Source organism: Hyla sarda, chromosome 5 (genome assembly GCF_029499605.1).
Source record: "Hyla sarda isolate aHylSar1 chromosome 5, aHylSar1.hap1, whole genome shotgun sequence".
In the NCBI taxonomy this organism is placed as follows: domain Eukaryota; kingdom Metazoa; phylum Chordata; class Amphibia; order Anura; family Hylidae; genus Hyla; species Hyla sarda.
The window spans coordinates 212,696,085-212,720,818 of record NC_079193.1 but is presented as its reverse complement, the minus strand read 5'-3'; the positions used below and the strand labels follow the sequence as shown (position 1 = coordinate 212,720,818).

Here is a 24,734-nt window from a genome sequence, read left to right as displayed (position 1 = left end):
AAACTTTTATTTGCTGGACTGCAACCACCAAATGGAATTTCCCTTTTTATTTATTTTTGTGCGGAATTTCTGCTCGTGTATTACGTATTTTCTTTCTTCTAGCGGAACGGAATTCCGCGGGGGAATTCCGCAAGCGGAATTTACACAGTGTGAACAGTGCAGAGTAGGGATGTCCTGATACCAATACTAGTATCGGTATCGGGGCCGATACTAGCCATTTCCTTTGTATCGGGGACTCGTTCATTGTCCCTGATACCAAATCCGATACCTGCTGCCGCTCCGCTGCCCCGTTCTCCTGTCCGCATCATAGCGTTCCATGGAGGAGCATGTAGAACAATTATAAAAAGAAAAGAGGTGCGCTCCTGGTGTAATACTGCGGGATGAACAAGAAAGGTGTATGGATAAATTGCACCTTACCGTGTGGTGTTGTACTAAGAGTACAACACCTGAGATGGCATATAGACTCGGTGACAGGTGGCAGCCTCGGTATCCGATTCCCGTAACTTCTCAGTCCGGTATAGAAAGTATAAAAGAGCAAAAGGTGAGAGACTATCCGATGGCGCCTTCCTGAATGATTCAAAATTGCCGTGAGTTTAAACAAGGCAATTTTATTGGAAATAGTGCAACATAAAAGTTTCGAATCCGGACCGGATTCTTCGTCAGGCAGAATGATTCACAGAGAAAATGCGCCAAGATTTAAATGTCCAAGTCCCACAACTACCGCCGGGTCATAGGGCAAAAAAATGGGAGGAGTAACATTACCTCACATTACACAATCTATATACAAAATTCCATATACATCCAAACGTTAATAACAATAATAAGGTAAAAAACAAAGACTGCGCAACAATTAAAATGAACAAATTACGCTCCTATATCTTCACTCTGAAGTCGCGGCACTAGCCGCTATTTGCGGGATCTACTGCCTATAGTTAGACAGTCATTCTCTAGAGCGGACCGATTGAGGAGATGGCGCACAGATTATACACTCCACCGCTTGTTGCAGCGCTGGAGCCGCTGGAAAAAAAGGCCCACTGTGACTCAGAGCTAATACAGAAACAGTTCAGAAGCGGTGCTGCCTATAATCGATAAAAGAAAAAATGGAGGTGTGTAACTGACACATAAGAGTTCCCATCGGGAAAGTCCCATTGCAGAATCAATACCAAATTGTATAGTGACTGCCGGCAATAAAAATTGTAAATGAAAAAGGTGTAAAATTTAAAATCTAATATAAGAGGGTATATTATTAACTGCCTCTTGTACAGTTAAAGGGGTATATTAGTAACTGCCTCTACAAAATGGTTATATATATCAAAATGACATATATAAAAAATATATATATATAAAACAATACACTACATAATGAACCCTCATTGCATATAAATATAGGGGTAGAATAAATATTGAAAAAAAACCCGTTCTCATAAAAAAACAATTCTATACAAGAATCCTATATGGAATTAATTAATTTCATAATACAATGTATCTAAAGACATAAAATATCTGCCTGATATAAAAAACACTCACTCTCGATCAGAAGCTAGTATAGAAAGGAATCCCGAGCGTAATGTGAATAAAATTACAATCGGCAATCGAGGTGGTAAGAGTTATGGTAATAATGAAAGTACACGTACCCCTCCACATCAGAGCAATTCGGATACTATTGAGGAATGTGGGAGTTCCTCTGTCCAACAAGAACTCTTACCTACACCGATAGAGGGAATTTACAAAACCCCTGAAAGAAAAACAATTAACAATAGACAAGATTGTCTGAGCACCCCGAAATCGCTCTTTCTCCAGGCTAGTCATAATCTCTCTAGGAAGTACCAGAATGCTACTATAGAGGTTAAAAAGATACTGAAAGAGAGAACGGATGCCCTAAGGAACACACCTCCCATCCTCGAATTGACACCAAGCAAGCAAGTTTGGGGTCTATCGGATTTGATCGACCTTAATTTGTCCGTACATGAGGCGATTTCTCCCTCGGAGATTATACCCTCAGAAACATCTCAGACGGAAGGCGATCTTGTGATTATTGACAACACGGACAATAAGAATTCTTTAGCTCCCTACCTTAAGGACAGGAGTCAGGAACCCAGTACCAGCACCCTGCATGATGCCACTAACATTCCTGCAGCACCTTTTTTAGAGATACGCTAGACCAAACAGTCGAGCATTCCGGTCATGTTTCAGAAAAGGAAGAACAAAAGGAAAATAGAAGACGTAGAGGAAAACGAGGAGGTAAAAGAAAAAGAGAAAAAAGGAAAGAAGGATTTGGGGAAAGTGCTACCAGCAACAGTAGGGGAACAATAAAAATATTCAATCTCTCTAAACATCACCTTAACCCTCATGAAACATCAGTCCTTGAAAAGGGACTTTCTTTTTGCCCCACTAATAAAGGGGACGATTTCCAACTTTTTTTAGATATAAATAGATTCATCAGGAAATTGACCCTACAGAGGTTTTTTTCTATTAAAGAGAACCTGAAGGAGGAAGACTCCCGGGAACCACAAGTGAGTACAGTAATTATGGATGGGATGTTACACCAAGCAGTTAAACCTCCCTCAACCTTTTATCCGGTTCATGCAAAAGGTCCAAACATTGAAGTTTTTCATGATCTAGTAGCACAGGAACTTATGAAACCCACTAGGATGTCTAATCATAATCTTACCAAAGAAGAGAATGCAGCAATTAAAACACTACAAAGCAATTTGGACATTGTAATTCGATGTGCTGACAAAGGGGGAGGTGTAGTAGTCTTGGACTACGAATATTATGAAGAAGAATCACATAGGATTTTGTCTGATAATACCTTCTATCATGAGGTCTCATACAATCCGTTTCCACAAGTAGAAAAGAATCTGCACCTCCTTATTGATGAAGGAGTTAGGGACAATGTCCTCAATAATGAAGAAAGCAAATATCTTAAAACGTGCCATGCTAACAAACCCTATTTTTACTTTTTACCTAAAATTCACAAATCCCTCAGTAATCCCCCCGGTCGACCCATCATCTCTAACACTAACTCCCACAGTAGTAACCTGGCACACTATATAGATCTTTTTTTACAGCCTTATGTTTTACTTTTACCAAGTTATTTGAGAGATTCCACACAACTCATTGAGTCATTGATGAGTATACCGTGGAAATCTGGTTATCAGTTTATCACATGTGATGTTACATCTCTCTACACAAACATTTCTCATCCTCTGGGTCTAAAATGTGTGCAAAACTACTTAGATAAAGACGATAAAATCCCTCACCCCCAAAAAAAGTTTCTGACGAAATGTTTGGAATTTATTTTATATAATAATTTTTTCATATATGATACCAAAATATTCCAGCAGTGTAAAGGGACTGCCATGGGCTCTAAGGTGGCACCGGCTTACGCCAATCTGTTTATGGGTGCCTTTGAATCACGGTTCATTATGGGTAACCCCCAAATAACCCCTTTTATTATTATGTATAAGAGATACATCGATGATTTATTTTTTATATGGGATGGTCCAGACAATGCCTCCGAGATCCTCTTAGAAACTTTGAATGACAACGATTGGGGACTACAGTTTACTTTAGAGGCCAGTAAAAATGAAATACATTTTCTGGATCTTTGTATTTCCCATGATAATAGCAAATTTATTACTTCTACCTTTTTTAAAAGTGTTGACGTTAACAGCTACTTGGAATTTAACAGTGGGCATTATAAGCAATGGCTAAAAAATGTTCCTTTTAGCCAGTTTCAGCGGATTCGAAAAAACTGTACGGAAGACAGTATGTTTAGAGAAGAAGCTAGAATCTTGGAGACCAGGTTTAAAGAAAAAAAGTATCCCAAAATGATCATTAAACAGGCTTTACAAAAAGCCCATAAGAAAACACAGAAAGAATGCCTTCATTCTGAAAAAAGAAATAATAAGGCTGTTGCTGTGCAAAAAACTAATTTTATTACAACTTTCAGCAACTTCTCAAACAGAATACGTGAGGTTTTAAAGAAGAACTGGCACATTCTGTTAAATGACATACACCTTAAAGGGAAAATACCGGATTGCCCGCGGGTAACTTTTCGGAGGGCTCCGACTTTGAAAAATCTGCTGGCTCCGAGTCAGATTCGGCAACACAAAAATAAAAATGTAAAAGAGGATTTACCTTTGGGGAGTTTCAGATGTGGAGTCAAGCGCTGCCTGTGCTGTAAAGAGATTAGACATAAAACTAATGCTATCACATCATATGCTACTAGCGAGTCATTTCAGATCAAATACAGACTCACCTGTCAGTCCTCGTTCGTGATATACCTCATTGACTGTACTTGTGGTCTCCAGTATGTAGGGAGAACAATCCAACCCTTGCACTGTAGGATCAACAAACACCGACAAAATATCAAAAAACAATTTCTACTCCATGGGCTATCACGTCATTGCACCTTACAACACCCCAATGAGGCAGCTCCCATTCAAGTTACTCCCATCGATTACATTGGCGCACACAATTCCAATCGGTTTGAACTCCTAAAAAAACGTGAAGTATACTGGATCTTCAAGCTAGGCACCATTTCCCCACGTGGTCTTAATGAGATTACAGAGACGATCTCACATATAAATATAAATCTCATTTATGACTATTTTTACCTATATCTCTAGCTTCCTATACTTGTATGTGATTTCTTTTAGTATTTTTTATATCAGGCAGATATTTTATGTCTTTAGATACATTGTATTATGAAATTAATTAATTCCATATAGGATTCTTGTATAGAATTGGTTTTTTATGAGAACGGGGTTTTTTTCAATATTTATTCTACCCCTATATTTATATGCAATGAGGGTTCATTATGTAGTGTATTGTTTTATATATATATATTTTTTATATATGTCATTTTGATATATATAACCATTTTGTAGAGGCAGTTACTAATATACCCCTTTAACTGTACAAGAGGCAGTTAATAATATACCCTCTTATATTAGATTTTAAATTTTACACCTTTTTCATTTACAATTTTTATTGCCGGCAGTCACTATACAATTTGGTATTGATTCTGCAATGGGACTTTCCCGATGGGAACTCTTATGTGTCAGTTACACACCTCCATTTTTTCTTTTATCGATTATAGGCAGCACCGCTTCTGAACTGTTTCTGTATTAGCTCTGAGTCACAGTGGGCCTTTTTTTCCAGCGGCTCCAGCGCTGCAACAAGCGGTGGAGTGTATAATCTGTGCGCCATCTCCTCAATCGGTCCGCTCTAGAGAATGACTGTCTAACTATAGGCAGTAGATCCCGCAAATAGCGGCTAGTGCCGCGACTTCAGAGTGAAGATATAGGAGCGTAATTTGTTCATTTTAATTGTTGCGCAGTCTTTGTTTTTTACCTTATTATTGTTATTAACGTTTGGATGTATATGGAATTTTGTATATAGATTGTGTAATGTGAGGTAATGTTACTCCTCCCATTTTTTTGCCCTATGACCCGGCGGTAGTTGTGGGACTTGGACATTTAAATCTTGGCGCATTTTCTCTGTGAATCATTCTGCCTGACGAAGAATCCGGTCCGGATTCGAAACTTTTATGTTGCACTATTTCCAATAAAATTGCCTTGTTTAAACTCACGGCAATTTTGAATCATTCAGGAAGGCGCCATCGGATAGTCTCTCACCTTTTGCTCTTTTATACTATGGAGGAGCATGTGACACACACGTCACTCCACCTCCTCCACTGCGCCCAGCGTAATGCTATAGAGGAAGCAGAGTGACGTGTATGTCACATGCTCCTCCATAGAACGCCATGATGCAGAGGGGAGAACGGAGCAGCAGCATCCGACAGAGGACAGCCTCAGGTGAGCTGTCTACAAGGGTGGGGGCTGCGGTCTACAGGGGGCCTGCTACTAATGTCTAAAGGGGGGCCCAGCTGTCTACAGGGTGGCCCTGCTAATGTCTAAAGGGGGGCCCTTCTAATGTCTAAAGGGGGGCTGCTGTCTACAAGGGGGTGCTGCGTTCTACAGGGGGGCTGCTGCTAATGTCTGCAAGGGGATACTACCTACTATTAAAGGCAATCTTACAGCAGAGTCACCTGCACTAACTTGAATTTATAGGGAGGTGACCCAGTTTCTACCGCTGCTCACCATGTGAACATCAGCGCAATCTCTCCGGAGACATCGTTTTTGTCGCCAATGCAAACTCCCTGTTCTGTCCAATGGAGAAGAGAGAAATCTTGGCTCATACTACAGCAGCCGCCTCCATTGTACACAACAAGGACCCACATATCAGCACGGTAAGCAGCGCCAGAAACCGCGTCACTCTGGTGTCAGATTCCTTTTAAAGAAAAGTACTCGTAATTGGTATCGGCGAGTACTAGAATTAAAGTATCGGTACTCGTACTCGGTCTTAAAGAAATGGTATCGGGACATCCCTAGTGCAGAGTAAAATACATTGAAGTCAATGGCAAAGCAGATGTTAATTATTTCTAAGCGAAGAATTCAAGAGGAATTACTCGAGTAAATTCCTCTTGAATTACTCAGTGTGAACGCACCCTTAGACAGAAAAGAACAACTCAATTTCAGCAGCTCATAAGTACTGAAGGGATTAAGATTTTTTAATAGAAGTAATTTACACATCTGTTTAACTTTTTGGAGCCAGTTGATATATATATATATATATATATATATAAACATATATACGTTTTTTCCTGGATAACCCCTTTAATTCTTGTTTGTTGGGTGTAACAGATGATGGTTAGATGTGAGATAATGGCCCTGATTTCTATTGTAAACCCGACCTGTTTTGTCGGGTTGTACGCCAGAAATTCTGTCTGCGCGCCAGAATTGAAAAAAACTCGACCAAATCTCCATTTTACTGAGAAAACCTGAAAAATGGGCGTGGCCGTCTGGTAAAGGGGACGTGTTCCTGACATTTAAAAAAAATCCCAAAATATTTACTAAGGTTTCCACAGAAAATATAGAAATAACAAAAATAGTAAAAATAGCAAAACATAAGGAAAAGAGCCAAATGTAGGGTAACCTTAGTAAATACTGTGGAAAAATATCTCTGAGGGAAAAAAAAAACACATAGAAAACTACACTTCACTCTGAGGGTATGTTCACACTGAGGAATTGGGGCGGAAATCATGCTGAAGATTTCCACCCCAAAATCTATTTTTATTTCCGCTCAGAATTAGCAGCGATTTCGCGCGGAATTCACACGGAATTAGCGCGGAATTCCGTGCGGAAATGCAGGTTTCATGCGGATCAATACTCTTCTTTCAAATACTCCTCTTTTTTTTTTTTCATGCGGAAATTCCACGCGGATCCCGTGTGGAAATGCTTCTGACTGAAAAAAAAAATAACATTGATCTCTATGGGAGAACGACGCTGATTCCGCCTGAAAGAAAGAACATGTTCTTTCTTCAAGCGGAATAGACTTCTTCGTCAGAATTCTGCTTGAGGAAATTCCTCAGTGTGAACTGAGGGGCAGAAATTCTGCACAGCTCTATGGGGGTTTTCACTGCTGAATGATTTGGAGAGGAAAAAGCGAGCAGAATTACTTGTGGAAATTTCTCTGAACATACCCTTAGTAAATTAGGGCCAATGTGTATATTCATATATAGTAAGAGAAAAAGAGTAAAGACTTAAGCTGGGTTCGCATGTCAGAATGTTTGTGGTATTCCGCATTAATCTTCCACACGGACATTCTGCATCAGTAGAGTCCTATTGATTTCAATGGGATTCTGCTGCTTTGTTCACACAGCTGAATATCTACGGATTTTGCAAGGAAATGCATTGCCGTCTATAAGACGGTGAATTTCCGATTGGTCCTAGCACTGGCATGTTCTGCAGGCTGTTTGTGGAATGTCTGTGCGGACATTCCACTGTGTGAACATAGCCTCAGGCTCTATTTACACTTAGGCCATGTTCACACAATGTTATGTAAAACAGTGTTTTTACAGCACAAAAAAAAAAAACGGAAAAATCTGCCTTTTTTACCGTCAAGTTCTATTAAAGTCAACAGTAAAATGGCTGTTACTGCACACACACATCAGGACTCTTTCACATCTGTGTTTGGAGCTTTGTTTGCAGAATCCGTTCAATACAGGAGTTGAGTGGGGGAAAAATACTGCAGGACTCTTTTTATTCTCACTTTAACACCTGCAAAACGACAGAAACCAGACGGACCCGGTTCAGAGTCATTGGGACCTGTTGGTGTTTGTTGTGCAACTGACCTGTTCCACTCATGTACACTTAGCCTTAATTTTCTGGCCGTAAAATTAATTGATGTGCTTTTTTCCCCTGACAATTATAGCTGGAAAAACAACCATTTAAATAAAAATTATAACAATTGCAATTGTTATAATAAGTTTTTTTCTAGTTATGTTTTCATGCGAAAATTTTATTTTTTCAAGTAATTTTTTTAATTAAAATCGACCATTTGTTTCACAGCTGGTATTTACATAGTTAAAATCAGTAGTTTTTATCTAAATGGGTTTATTTTAAGGGCAAGCACAAAGATTTCTGCAAATTCCATTCAGGTGAGCTGGACAGCTGTAGAAATTCTTGCAAAAAATTCTGCGAAGTTTGAATAAACTTTTAGAGTACGTTCACACGAGCGGATCCCCAGCGCGTATTACGCTGCGGATCCGCCGCTGAAGGACCGATGTATGCTGCCTTTACAGGTGCCTGCTTGGAGCAGCAAAACGCACTGCAATGTGTGATTTGCTTCTCGCATGTGCTGTATCTCTGCCTAGCTCATAGAGCAGGGGGAGCGTCCGTGATGTGTGCGCAGCGACTCGCACATCGCTTCAGTGTGTCTGTATGTAGCGGCGTATTGCCGCTCCGAGCAGTCATCTGTAAAGGCAGCATATAGCGGTCTTTCAGCAGCAGATCCGCAGCATAATACGCGCTGGGGATCCGCACGTGTGAACGTACCCTTAGGGTACGTTCACACGGGCGAATCTATTTGCGGGTTTCCTGCTGCATATTTGAAAGGGGGTGGGCTCTTTGCTGGTGTCCGCAGCAGATTTTCCACAGCGGAATTTCTGCTGCGGAAAACCGCCACAAGCCCCATTGAAGTCAGTAGGGTCTGCGGCGGAAAATCTGCTGCGGACAGCCGAGAAGAGCCCGCCCTCTTTCAAATACGCAGAAGGAAACCCGCAAATAAATCCGCCCGTGTGAATGTACCCTTACTTTCACACGGGCGGATTATATTCACACGGGCGGATTACCTACAGATTTTCCACTGCGTATCTGCTGCGGAAAATCCACAGTGGATTTTGCTACTATTGAATTCAATGGGTCCGAAGGAAAATCTGCAAATTTTCTGCTGACCCATTGAAATTAATGATAGAAAAATCTGATGCGGATTTTCTGCAGCAGATACGCAGCAGAAAATCTGCAGGTAATCCGCCAGTGTGAACGTACCCTTAGGGTGTGTTTTTGCTGCAGATTTTCCTGCCCATTAACTTAAACGGGCAGCAAAATCTGCTGAAGCAAATCTGCAACAGATCTGCAGCAGAAAGTATTTGTGAACGCACCCTTAGGCCATGTTCGCATGATGTAAAATGTGCGGAATGTAGGAAACACAGGAGGACATTCCACACATTCTGGAAATGTGCAGTCTCATAGACAGCAATGCATTTCTGAGCGCAATCCGCAGTAAGAATAGACATCTCTACGTACCGTACGTTGGAATCAGGATTTCCACCTTGGTGCAGCAGAATCCCGTTACGCTGCAACGGAATCCGTGCAGAATTTCACACGTACATTCTGCTGTGTGATCATATCCTTAGGGTCAGTTCACATGTGCGTATTTTCTGCTGCAGATTTGTGTAGCAGATTTTTCTACCCATAGAAGTCAATGGGCAGCAAAATCTGCTGCAGCAAAAATAAGGGCATGTAAACTGACCCTTGAAGTGGGTTGGACCTTCGAAAGCTCCCCCCCACCTTTTACAGACATATAGGGGGGTGTTTATGAAGCCTATTACCTTTTTTTTCCTGTCTAAATTTGGCACAAAATTTTGGCGCAGTAAGTTTTTGCGCCTTTTCGTTTACGCACATTCCTTTGGTTGGCTGTTGTGTGTGTGTTTTCAGTTGGGTTTTTGCAGTGGTCAGGAATTTATGAAAATGCAACTTTTTAAAAAGGTGCAAAATTTGGTGCAAACCCTTTAAAACGCGCATAGAAAACAAACATTACAAAAATTAGTTGAAATGACTCATTAATATAAGCAGATCACCTTGTTATTTGAAATATATATATATATATATATATATATTATTATTATTATTTTTTAATATAACTAAAAAAAATAAAACTTTGTTTAATTTTTAACCCCTTAAGGACGCAGGACGTAAATGTACGTCCTGGTGAGGTGGTACTTAACGCACCAGGACGTACATTTACGTCCTAAGCATAACCGCGGGCATCGGAGCGATGCCCGTGTCATGCGCGGCTGATCCCGGCTGCTGGTCGCAGACAGGGACCCGCCGGCAATGGCCGACGCCCGCGATCTCGCGGGCGTCCGCCATTAACCCCTCAGGTGCCGGGATCAATACAGATCCCGGCATCTGCGGCGGTTCGCGATTTAAATGAACGATCGGATCCGATCATTCATAACGCCGCACGGAGGTCCCCTCTCCTTCCTCCGTGCGGCTCCCGGCGTCTCCTGCTCTGGTCTGTGATCGAGCAGACCAGAGCAGGAGATGACCGATAATACTGATCTGTTCTATGTCCTATACATAGAACAGATCAGTATTAGCAATCATGGTATTGCTATGAATAGTCCCCTATGGGGACTATTCAAGTGTAAAAAAAAATGTAAAAAAATGTAAAAGTAAAAGTTAAAAAAAAGTGAAAAATCCCCTCCCCCAATAAAAAAGTAAAACGTCCATTTTTTCCTATTTTACCCCCAAAAAGCGTAAAAAACTTTTTTTATAGACATATTTGGTGTCGCCGCGTGCGTAAATGTCCGAACTATTAAAATAAAATGTTAATGATCCCGTACGGTGAACGGCGTGAACGAAAAAAAATAAAAAAAGTCCAAAATTCCTACTTTTTTAATACATTTTATTTTAAAAAAATTATAAAAAATGTATTAAAAGTTTTTTATATGCAAATGTGGTAGCAAAAAAAAGTACAGATCATGGCGCAAAAAATGAGCCCCCATACCGCCACTTATACGGAAAAATAAAAAAGTTAGAGGTCATCAAAATAAAGGGATTATAAACGTACTAATTTGGTTAAAAAGTTTGTGATTTTTTTTAAGCGCAACAATAATATAAAAGTATATAATAATGGGTATCATTTTAATTATATTGACCGTCAGAATAAAGAACACACGTCACTTTTACCATAAATTGTACGGCGTGAAAACAAAACCTTCCAAAATTAGCAAAATTGCGTTTTTCGTTTTAATTTCCCCACAAAAATAGTGTTTTTTGGTTGCGCCATACATTTTATGATATAATGAGTGATGTCATTACAAAGGACAACTGGTCGCGCAAAAAACAAGCCCTCATACTAGTCTGTGGATGAAAATATAAAAGAGTTATGATTTTTAGAAGGCGAGGAGGAAAAAATGAAAACGTAAAAATTAAATTGTCTGAGTCCTTAAGGCCAAAATGGGCTGAGTCCTTAAGGGGTTAAAAAAAAGTATTTTTTTTTTATTTGAATTTTTTTTTCAATATGGTTAGGATGGATATGTTTAAAAGTCTGGATATTTGTAATGTAAGTATTTGAAATGTAAAACAAAGGACATTCACAATGAAACTACTAAACTGTCCTGCAGTAACACACAAGGAATCACCTCATCACCTGAAATGTGGGTAAATTCAAACTGCACCAAATTTATAGCCCGACTTGCGCCTTTTTGTACATTTGGTGCAGTGAGTTAAAAAGCCACCCATGAGAAAAAGGAGTAAAAAAACATATACCACAGCCATTATTTGTAAATACCCCCCATGGTTGTTATATATTATTTGTCTGACCATCTGTCCTTTTGCCTGAATATTTGAATGAGTGTGAACATTATTTAAATAATGCATGTTATTGCCAAGCTAATGGGGTGTAAGTCTGGTTTAGGCAGTGTGAATTAGACAGAGGCCACTTGAGTCAGGGTCAAAGGGTATGTAAATGGCTATCATTCCAATTAGATATAAAATACTTCTGTTTTCTCACCTACAGGATCAGCTGCTGGTATCAATGTCTTGAGGTGAAGGATATATCCTGTTCTTTTGTAGTTAATAAATTGATCTGAACTGATATATAACTAATGCTAGAATTTACTAAGTGTTAGGCTAGAGTTACATATATGTGGCGTCCGGCACGGGTGAAACTGGGCGTCCGGCAGGGGTGAAACTGCTGCTAGAAGTGCATCAATTGTGCCTCATCAGGTGTCCATTGTTTGTGATCGCCGGACGGGGGAACACAGCAAGCTGTGTTCCCCTGTCTGTGCCGATCTGGCAAGTCTAATCATCCGGCGTCCAAACTGAGACACCGGATGATTGTGAACTGTCCCATTCAAATGAATGGGATCAGTTCCTGCTTCATTTTCCCTCCGGTGCATTTTCTGCAGCGCAGGGGAGAAAAACTGACGAGGCTTATGTAAAGGAGGTCTTACCAGTTTTTAATTTCATTCACTCACTAAATAACTAAATATGTGTTGTAATCTGTTATTATTTCAATGACTACATTTAAAAAAAAAAGAAAAAAGCATGCATTTAATGTCTTTTGTCACACTTATTGCAGCTGTGATCTTATTGATTTAGGGCACAGTCACACGGCCGGGTTACTTGTAAGTTTGTAAAATTGCAGGCGGAAATTCCGTAGTGGGAACCTAGCCTAAGAGCTGTGAGACTCTCTGCCACATGATGTTGTGATGTCTGACTCAATAAACAAGTTCAAGGGGGGGCCTAAATGTTTTTCTGAAAAAATATAACATTACAGGTTATGGATACTAGATTTATGAGGATAGAATTTTGATTCAGGGATTTATTCTGATCACCATATTGGAGTCGGGAAGGAATTTTTCTTCTGTCATTGAGCAATTGGCATCTGCCTCTTGGGGGCTTTTGCCTTCCTCTTGGATTTAACAGTGGGGATCAAAAGTTTGGGTACCCCAGGTAAAAATTTGTATTATTGTGCATAAAGAAGCCAAGGAAAGATGGAAAAATCTCCAAAAGGCATCAAATTACAGACTAGACATTCTTATAATATGTCAACAAAAGTTAGATTTTATTTCCATAATTTACACTTTCAAAATAACAGAAAACAAAAAAATGGCATCTGCAAAAGTTTGGGCACCCTGCAGAGTTAATATCTTGTACTGCCCCCTTTGGCAAGTATCACAGCTTGTAAACGCTTTTTGTAGCCAGCCAAGAGTCTTTCAATTCATGTTTGAGGTATCTTTGCCCATTCTTCCTTACAAAAGTCTTCCAGTTCTTTGAAATTTCTGGGCTGTCTGTCACGCACTGCACTTTTAAGGTCTATACATAGGTTTTCAATTATTTTGAGGTCAGGAGATTGTGAAGGCCATGGCAAAACCTTCGGTTTACCCCTCTTGATGTAATCCCCCGTGGATTTCTAGGTGTGTTAAGGATTATTATCCATTTGTAGAAGCCATCCTCTATTTAACTTCAGCTTTTTCACAGATGGCATCAAATTAGCATCCAAAATTTGCGGAAATTTTATTGAATCCATTTTTCCTTCTACTCCTGAGATGTTCCCTGTGCCACTGGCTGCAATACAACCCCAAAGCATGATTGATCCACCCCCATGCTTAACAGTTGGACAGAGGTTCTTTTCATTAAATCCTGTTCCCCTTCTTCTCCAAACGTACCTTTGCTCATTCCGGCCAAAAAGTTAAATTTTAACCTCATCGGTCCACAGAACTTGTTTCCAAAATGCATCAGGCTTATCTATATGTTCATTTGCAAAGTTCAAACGCTGATTTTTGTTGTGAGGACATAGCAGAGGTTTTCTTCTGATGACTCTTCCATGAAGACCATATTTGTACAAGTATCTTTTTATAGTGGAATAGTGTACCACAACTCCAGCATCTGCCAGATCTTTCTGGAGGGATTGTGCAGTCAAACGTGGGTTTTGAATTGTTTTTCTCACAATCCTGCGAGCTGTTCTGTCTGATAATTTTCTTGGTCTTCCAGATCTTGCTTTAACTTCCACTGTTCCTGATGACTGCCATTTCTTAATTACATTCCGAACAGAGGATATTGAAAATGTTTTGCTATCTTCTTATAGCCTTCTCCAGCTTTGTGAGCGTCAACTATTTTCAGTTTCAGATTTCTAGACAACTGCTTAGAAGAACCCATGGTGCTGATTGTTGGGGCAAGGTCAGATGAGTCTGGGCATTTAAAACCTTTGAGATTGACATCACCTGGTCTTCCCAGATGATGATTGAGAACAATCCAAGACACTGGCAGGTCTCAGCTTTGCAAAGGGGCAGTGCATGCTATAAATTGTGCAGGGTGCCCAAACTTTTGCAGACGCCATTTTTTTGTTTTCTGTTATTTTGAAAGTGTAAATGATGGAAATAAAATATAACTTTTGTTGACATATTATAAGAATGTCTAATCTGTAATTTGATGCCTTTTGGAGATTTTTCCATCTTTCCTTGGCTTCTTTATGCACATTAATACAAATTTTTACCTGGGGTGCCCAAACTTTTGATCCCCACTGTAGTCAATGGACTCTTGTCTTTTTTTTCAACCATATATACCTTGTTACTGTGTACTGCACAGGAGTTATTTGATTGATAGCTAACATGTGCCATTATATAATAGTTACAATAAAAATGTGTAGAAAATCGAATCAAATTTACTTAAAACCACAGAAAAGAGGTCATACTTGCTACTTAGTTGTACAAGGGCAGGTTAAACATTTATTCCCACTATGATGTAGACCAGTCACAATGCTATATGGGGGAGGAGCAAAATACTGATGATCGGCTACTCACATCTACTATTCATGAGAGAGGTAGCTGCTTAGTATAGTAACTACACGTAGATAAGGTATGCAAAGGAGATAACATATAGTGCACCATGCCGGTCTATTAGTGATGCCCACCCTGTTTGATCAGACGATCTGCCTAGCATCTTGTATGCGCACAACACAAAGCATTGGCGCCCTGGCTCCCCCAGCATCACAAGACAAGTCCCTTCACTAACATTGCAAAAAATAATTTATGTTATAAAATAGTTATCAAAATTGGCTATAGAACAATTCTTAGACAATAATGTTGCTTGAAAATGTTCATCTATAACTCTTGTTAGGTCATTTATAGCATTTTTTGTCACTAATACCTCTGTCAATTAGCATGTGTATTGGTACAACTACTTAAAATTCCTATATGGGGTGTTTCCCGAACCTTGCATACACATCGGCCGATACATTCGTTACATATATACAGTATGAACATTTGGCTTTGCTGAACGTTCATGTGTTCTCAGTGGAGAGAGGAGAAGTAAGCCACTGCCATACTCCTCTGGTGGTGGCTTATCTCTCTGGGAACAAAAAGGCCATGTTCAAATCCAACGTGCCCTTTACAGATGCCAGGTTTGGCCAACTTTTGAGGACCATAAGCCCCAACACTTCATACAGCACTTTCAGAAAATATTTGTTGTAATGTGATAAAGTATCAAGAGCATAATAGTAAACATACACCAACCAGTCATAGCATTAAAACCTGCCAAATATTGTGTAGGTTCCCTTGTGCTGCCAAAACAGCTCTGACCCATCAAGGCATGGACTCCACAAGACCTCTGAAGGTGTCCTGTGGTATCTGACGTCTAGATATGAGCAGCAGATCCTTTAGGTTCTGTAAATCGTGATGTGTGATCTCCATGGATCAGACTTATTTTTCCAGTTCATCTCACATATGCTCTATAAGATTAAGATCTGATAGGTAGTAACCACTACATACCAGGAACACCTCCCTAGACTTGCCCTTTTATAGATGTTCTTACCCATTTTTTTCTGCTTCCATCAAATCAACTTTAGGACTGACTGCTCACTTGCAGCCTTATATTTCACACCCTTGGCTGGTATAATAAGATAACCAATATGATTAAAGGATAACTCCGGGATGTACAACTTATCCCCTCCCCTTAGGATAGCGGATAAGTCCCGAATGGCGATCTCCCGAATGGCGCCCCAGCTTTCTGCATGAAACAAGCGTTTTCGACCACACCACAAAGCTGCGGCCCACATGCCCCCTCCATGCAGTTGTATGGCAGAGCCGGAGATTGACAAAAGCAGCGCTCCAGGTCTGCCGTAGAAGGTCGAAAATGCCCGTTCCATGCAGGGAGCCGGGGCTCCATTCAGGAGATCGCGGGGACCCCAGCGGTCGGACCCCTCCCCCCCCCCCCCACGATCTAACTTTCATCCCCTATCCTTAGGATAGGGAATAAGTTGTACATCCCGTAGGTTTCCTTTAATGTGATGGCTGATCAATGTATGGTGTTTGAATTCTAGCATTGTTTGCTATTGACCATAACGTGGACCTCTTTTCTCCTCACTTGACCCTTAAACAGTCCCTTTCACTTGCATTCAGATCTGTGCCCTTGTGTTTATTGGCACTGCAGGCTGTAGATATTTGTTTTCTATGTCTCCCATGTAACCATGACGCTTTATGCAATGTCATTTTTGAAGCATGATGTACTTTCTGTCAATGGAAATGCAGATCTCCTATATTTAGTGTCAGAGAAGTTGTTTTGTATTCCTTTCAGCAAGTCCATGCATGATTTAGGAAGCTGCAGGTCTTGGCTGTTGCTAAATGTATGATAATTAAACCTGCTTTATAACTTACCTTCCAGCTCCTGAATAATTCAGAGTCATCTATTCTTACATAAAAGGAGAGTGGAATGTTTTCACTAGAAATCAATGTAGGAAAAGTTGCACATTTCTAAATTGAGGGAATTTACAAGGGAGGAAAACCTCGCTTTTAGTACGGCTGATGTGTGACTGCCAGTAAAAAATGATTTTAGGCTAAGTTTCCACTTTTTTTTCTGGCAGTTTTTGGATATCTGCCACTGCAGTTTTTGAGCCAAAGCCAGAAGTGTATTCAAAAGGAATAGGACATATAAAGGAAGGACTTACACTTCTCCTCCCTTATGGATCCACTTCTGACTTTGGCTCAAAAACTGCAGTGGCAGATATCCAAAAACTGCCAGAAAAAAAAAGTGGAAACTTAGCCTAAAGGCTGTGTAAATGTTTACCCCAATGTTCTTTAGAAAGGTAACCAGTCACTGTCATTATCAATAGTAACCCATTCAGGGCATGAGGCATAAATGCACAGGCCTTAATGCATCATTGCTTAAATGTATGTCCTGGAGCGTTAAGTGACTATGAATCCGCCAGTCAAATCACCTATACATTGATGCAGAGTGTTAGTGGATCACAGATCACACAGTATAATGCTATGCAATAGGTATAGCATTATACACTAAATGCAATCAAATGATTGCATATTAAAGTATGGGGGCTTAGAAAGTGTAAAATAAAAAAAATATATATCTTTTTTTTAACTTAAACACCCCACCCCTATTACAAAAATGGTACTGATAAAAACAAAAAATCATAGCAAGCGTAAAAAAAGACATTCATACAGTCCTATATATGGAAAAGAAAAGTTATTGGGGTCAGAAGAGGACAATTTTTTGGTATACTGATTTTGTTTAAAAAAAATTTGATTTTTCTTTAACCCCGGACTCCGCCTGTTTCTATCTTAATGACCAAGCCCAATTTTTCAAATTTGGCATGTGTCTCTTTAAGTGGTAAAACTTCTGACATGCTTTTACTTAGGGATGTGATTCTGAAATATTTTTTTCGTGACATATTGTACCTTATATTAGTGGTAAATCTTTGGTGATTCATGAAAAACTCCAAAATACTGTGAAAAATTTTAAAATTTCGGCAATTTTTTTATTATTATATTTTTATGGCATTCACTGTGTGGTAAAAATTATGTTATTTTTGTTCTGTGCGTCAGTTCGATTATGGCGATACCCAATTTATATAGCTTTTTTATGTTCTTTTTTCTTTTCTCAACAAAATCCTTTTTTCCCCTTTTTTGTGTTGTCACAGGCATAACTTTTTAAAATTTTTTGTCCAATGCCATTGTGTGAGGGGTTCTTTTTTGTGGAACAAGCTACCGTATTAGTACCATTGTTGTGATTCATGCTACCTTTTGATCTCTTTTATTCCACGTTTTGGACCATTTTGGATTTTGTTTTTTAGCGGTGTTTACCATACAGGATAAATACCATTATCGTTGTATTGTACAAGTCATTACGCATGTGGCAATACCTTTTATGTATAGGTTTGGGTGTTTTTTTTATTTTTTGGAAGATAATATAGGGTTTTATTGGGAAATGAGCATTTATTAATTAATTTTTTTTACACTTTATTTAATTTAATTAAAAATCTTTAATTTTTTTACTTTTACTTTTTACAGGTTATACTGTGCTGCAGTTTTTCTCTACTGCAGCACAGTATAACAGTCAGTACTACACTGACCAACAGCCTGTGCGATCCAGCCTATGACTGGACCTCACACTCTGCCGTACTAGGTAGACATGAGGCCATTAGCTGGCCTCCTGCTGCCATGACAATCAACGGGATCCTGTGATCACATCGCAGGATCTCCATTGGTGGACAGGGGGAGCCCCCTCCCACTGTCAACCCCATAGATGATGTGGATGAGTACTGATCACGGCATCTATGGAGTTAATGCTGCCAAGACCATTGCGATCCCGGTCTCGGCAGCTCCTGCAGTCTCCTGCAGTGCATCGCGCTGTGAAAGATCGCTAGGACATATGCATACGTCCAGTTGCGCTAACTAGCTAGCAACTTGGACATATGCATACGTCCTAGGGTGGGAAGGGGTTAAAGTAGCACAATAACAGAAAAAAACTATATAAATTGAATATTGTTTTCATCCCATTGACCTACAGAATTAAGATAACACACAATTTTTATCATGAAGTTTACTGCTTTAAACAAACCCTCCTAAATTGCAGTTTTCTTTTTAGTTTCCCCTCACAAATAATATTTTTTTTTAGCCTTTGCCATATATTTCATGGTAAAATTAAAGGTGTAATTACAAAGTACGATTGATCGCGCAAAAAAAACAAGCTCCATATTGGTCTGTAGATGGAAAAATAAAAGAGTTATGCCTTTTAAAATTTGAGAAGTAAAAAACTAAAACATGAAACATGAAATTTGGCTGTGTCCTTAACCCCTTAAAGGGGTTCTCCGGTGCTTACACATCTTCTCCCCTATCCAAAGGATAGGGGATAAGATGCCTGATCGCGGGAGTCCCGCAGCTGGGGACGCCTGTGATCATGCACGCGGCATCCCGTTTGTAATCAGTCCCTGGAGCGTGTTCGCTCCGGGTCTGATTACCGGGAACCGCAGGGCCGGCGGCGTGTGACGTCACGCCTCCGCCCCCGCGTGACGTCACGCTCCGCCCCCCAATGCAAGCCTACGGGAGGGGGCGTGATAGCTATGTGATGTGGGGTCACGGTGTGACCCTGTTTTAAACACCGCGACCGGGTGAGGGGCATACAGGTACGCCCTTTATCCTGAAGGAGTTAAAGGGGTACTCTGGGGGGAAACATTTTTTTTAAATCAACTGGTGCCAGAAAGTTAAACAGATTTGTAAATGATTCTGTTAAAAAATCTTAATCCTTCCAGTACTTATCAACTGCTGTATTATACAGAGAAAGTTATTTTCTTTTTTAATTTAATTTCTGTCTGACCACAGTGCTCTCTGCTGACACCTCTGTTTGTTTCAGGAACTGTCCAGAGCAGGATAGGTTTGCTATGGAGATTTGTTTTCTACTCTTGACAGTTCCTGACATGAACAGAGGTGTCAGCACTGTGGTCAGACAAAAAATAAATTCAAAAAGAACTATCTCTGTAGTATAGATCAGCTTATAAATACTAAAAGGGTTAAGATTTTTAAATAGAAGAAAGTTGCAAATCTGTTTAACTTTCTGGCACCATAAAAAATTGTTTTCCACCGGAGTACCACTTAAAGGTGTAAAATCATGATGTTGGTTTTAATAATACATTACAAACATGTACATGCTATGATCATGTTAATAACATTTGTTATGATATTATACTATAATTGTGGAACCTGCTTTATGTAAATTGGTTACCTTCAGTCATCAGCACACCCTTCAGGCATCCCTAAATAATGGAGTCAGCACTATTTTCAACAGCTGCAAACGCACATCTTGGTTGGTGATGAACATTTTCACCCTGTTTATGGTCTGTTGGCAGCTATAATTTGTTGAATTACAATGCTGACATCATGACTTAGGAATGCCTGCGGACTGTCCCAGTAACTCAAGACAGTTTACATACAGCACTCACTCCTATAAAAGTATATTATTGGGACAAATGTTATTAACTTGGGCATAGAAAGGGCATGTTTTAAAGGGGAACTCTGCCCCTAGACATCTTATTCCCTATCTTAAGGTTAAGGGATAAGATATCTGATGGGGGTGTTGGGGGCCCCTGCGATCTCCGGACTGGCATCCCAGCTTTCTGAACAATTATGTTCAGAACGCCAGCTTAGGGCAGCCTTGTTTGTGACGTCTTGCCACGTTCCCTCCATCCATGTCTATGGGAGGGGCGTGGTGGCTGTTGTCAAGGAACCACAGCCGCCATGCCCCCTCATATACGTTTATGGGGGGGGGGGCGTGACGTCACGAACACAGCCGCCCTAAGCCGATGTTCTGAACACAAATGTTCATAACACCAAGGTGCTGGCCTGAAGATCGCCGGGGATCCCAGTGGCCAGACCCCCCGCGGTCAGACATCTTAGGATACAGGATAAGATGTCTAGGGGCGGAGTACCCCTGTAAACGCATTTTTAAAGACATGCACCTCAGGGCATATTTAATTGCATGAATTAGGAATCACGGCAGGTGGTGGATCCTCTGCTCCCTGGCACGGCTCAAGTCTCCATCTACACAGGCCCAGAGTCTAAGGTGGCTTTCACCAGTGGCTTTCACCAGAGCCCGCCGCAAAGCGGGATGGTCTTGCTGCGGCAGGTGGCACCCAGGTCGCTACCCCTGGCACGACTCGTCCACACAGGTAGCTGGGGGGTGGCGTGGCACAGAAGGTGACTGGCAAGACGTGCCAAGATTGCAGATGGTCAGACAGGTAACACAGGTATAGGGTAGCTAGGAACGGATACACAGTAACAGGAGCACAGGAACACAGGACTTAACAATGGCATAGACTACCAACGATCCGGCCCAGGGAACAGGGAGGAGCAGGAGTCAAAGTTGGTAGCAGAGTAGGATGTTGGGACACCAGACGAGGTAATGTTCAGACAGGTTCATTTTCCAAGGGAAGTTCTTCTTGCCTCTCGGCAAAACGCACATCTATGCAGAGTTTCCTTGGCAGAGGTTCAGCAGAGCCATCTCGGCAGAGGAGGCTCGCGCTGGTTCTTCAAATGCATTGCGGAATGCCACAAGGAAGGCAGACAGATTCAAGGAGACCGGATCTCTATGATCCCAGAGAGGAGTAGCCCAGGCCAGGGCTTTTCCGGACAAAAGACTGAAGACAAACGCCACTTTAGCACGCTCCGTCGGTAACAGATTCACCATAAGTTCAAGATGAATAGAACACTGTGTCACACAGCCTCTACACAGCTTGGGATCTCCGTCATATTTAGAAGGCAGGGACAAACAAAACTTGGAACTAGGTGAAGCTACAGATACAGGAGGAGGCTCAGGAACAGGTGGCAAAAATCTGTTGCATCATGGCTGTAAGAAAATCCAGTTGTTGAGCTTGACGGGCTAACTGCTGTGACTGCTGAGCCACAACGGTGGGCAGATCGGAATCATCAGGCAAATGCAGTTGAATTTGACAGGTTTCCTTTTAAAACACCAGGCAACAGGGGGCACCCCCGTGAGCAGGCATGCATACTCTACTTTCCACACTACATAGTGGCCCACATTTACTATGTCTGATGTGTCAGAATTTTGGCAACATATGTGCCAAAATGTGGCACAAAGGAATTGAGAGGCAAAGAGGTGTAGCCTAGAATGTCATACATGCACCAAAATAATGGTGCTTTACCTTAGCCGGAGGCCAACTAATAGTTGATTTAAACTAAAACTGGACAGTGCAAACTTAGACTATACAGTCTACTGATGCACCAAATTTATCAATTAGCCTGAACCACTGTGATAAATCATGTGTATTTGAAGTCTGCCTATCTAAATTTTCATTGTAAGAATAATACAGTTTTAATAAATTCCCCGTCTGTGATGTGGATAGCTGATAAATGCATTTGTCGCAAATTCCTTAATTTGTGACCAGGAAAACCCGGCACACCTAGGTAGAAACTGACAGATACCATTATAAATCAGTGGTGTCTGTCATGTGTCTGTTGTGCTATAGGTCCAGCACAACATTGTTATAAAATTGAAACAATAACTGCATGTGAACATAGCCTTATCTAAAACTCCAGTACTGTCTTGTTTTGAGTCTCTTTCTTCCATCTGCAACATTTCTATTACTTTTGTCATGCTGGGCAGCAATAAGTGTGGTGCTGAAAGGACTCTCACCCTCTGTCCCTGCCCTTTGGAGTGTCCACCTCCCTAATAGAGTTTCCCCAACCTCAGTGCCAATTTCTACGCTGGGTGCAGGGCTTAGTAACAAACAACACAGTATGAAAGTCAGGTAAAAGGTCAGGGTACAAAGGGTTAACCCTATTGAACCAAAATAAGAGTACTAACATCAAATGCACAAACAAATATATAATTAGTGTGTGGAAGAAATAATGATTGCACTCACCACATTTGGGGTGACGGCTGTGCTTTATTCGATAACCGGCAGACTACAGCATGGGGAGGAGGGACGCCAAGAGTGTGATAGCTATTTCGTGCACCAGGTGCACTTCTTCAGACCAATCCCCCACTGTCGTCAGTGCCGGCATAAAAGTACCTGGCAGTGACGTCAGTTGGCGTATGCCGTAAAATACACCAAAAGTGAAAACGGTGTACAAAAAAGAATTTAAAAACATACAAACAGACCAGCAGTATACAACAATAAGAAAAAGAAGTACAACGTTTTCTGCTTATCTTTCTTTAACCCTCACTTCTTCATAATTTTGGTTTACATTTTGAGGACTTCAGAACCAATTACTAGTTTTTCAAAAAATTAAGGTCCCAACATACAATGATTTCAACTTTTAATGGTGACCCTGTATCCAATTAATATTGTAACTTGAGGGACCATTACATTTACATGTATTGCAGGGTTATGCTTTCAATTGAAAATATACATAAGTTAAATTGGCACTGTCATTAAAATGATTGTTTTGCATATGATACAGCAGGTAAAATAAATAAGACTTGTCATTTACTCCTTGTAAAAAAAATTTATTTTTATGTCACTTTCATGGCCTTATAAATCTGGCCACTAGGGGTCTCCCTTCTGGTCCAGACTGCATTCCGTCTGCTCGAAAGCACAGACTTTGGTCTCCTGCTGGACTGGCAGGAGACCAAACTCAGGAAGTGCTGGACCAGAAGGGAGACCCCTAGTGGCCAGATTTATAAGGCCATGAAAGTGACATAAAAATAAATTTTTTACAGGGAACAAATTACAAATCTTATTTATTTTACCTGCTGTATCATATGCAAAAAATAGTAATTTTAACGATAGTGCCCAATTAAGTTTCCATTAGTGTTCAAATTTATCATATATTTTAAAAGTTAAATACTATATGCTCTATCCATATAATGTAATACTTTCCACGTCACTGTTTATTCACAATTTGTATCACCTTAGTTATATATTATGCCCCCCAATAGAATTTGAAAAGGGACTCGTTTTGAGAATTTTACATTCTGGCAGAACTCATTGTGTAAATCCTTGACATGATTTCATACTTTCAGGAAAAATTAAATTTTAGCATTTTCTCTTTTTTAGGGCTCATTACCATTAAAGATTCTCATGAAATAGAATCAAGACTCAATGAAGTGGAAAAACTGTTGAAGACTGTTATAAACATGCCTTGTAAAGTACGTATATCACAACTTAAGAAATACTTAATATGAAGGAAAAGCTGAAAATGTGAAAACTGAATTTTAGAAATGTTTCCAATTTCCATTAGTTGTGTTGTTTTCAATCTCCATGGGTACTGCAGCAGAAGCTTTACTCAGTACTTAGTTGAAGCACATTTGGGAATGATAAGAGACTTGTACGGCCCAAAAATGTATCCCATCCACAAACTTACCAAAATAAGGCCATCCACCCAAACTAACAAGCCAGGCAAGGAGAAATTGATCAGAGAAGCAACCAAAAGGCCAATGGTAACTCTGGAGAAGCTGCAAAGATCAACAGCTTAGGTGGAAGAATCTGTCCACGGGACAACTAATGATTGTGTACTCCACAAATCTGGCCCTTATGGAAGAGTGGCAAGAAGAAAGCCATTGTTGCAAGTGAGCCACAAGAACTCCTGCTTCAGCATGACAATGAGCCTAATCATACATCCAAAGCTACAATGAAAGGGTTTATATCAAAGAAAGGTAATTTCGTAAAATGGCCCCGTTAAAGCCCAGGCCTAAATCCAATTGAGAATCTATGGCAAGACTTGACAGTTGCTGTTCTCAGATGGTCTCCATCCAATCTGACTGAGCTTCAGCTTTTTTTGCCAAGAAAAATAGACAAACATTTCCAGCTCTAGATGTGCAAAGGTGACCCCAAAAGGTGAAAAC

The 24,734-nt window shown here is 40.4% G+C and overlaps 1 protein-coding gene across 1 annotated transcript in view; it reads left to right on the top strand.

Moving 5' to 3' along the window:
* Nucleotides 1–24,734, top strand: part of PXDC1 (PX domain containing 1) — a 106,724-nt gene that overhangs the window by 37,914 nt on the left and 44,076 nt on the right. Inside the window, exon 2 of the mRNA XM_056518474.1 lies at nucleotides 23,947–24,038. Coding sequence (XP_056374449.1) covers nucleotides 23,947–24,038 — 92 coding nt within the window. The remainder of the gene's footprint in view (nucleotides 1–23,946; nucleotides 24,039–24,734) is intronic.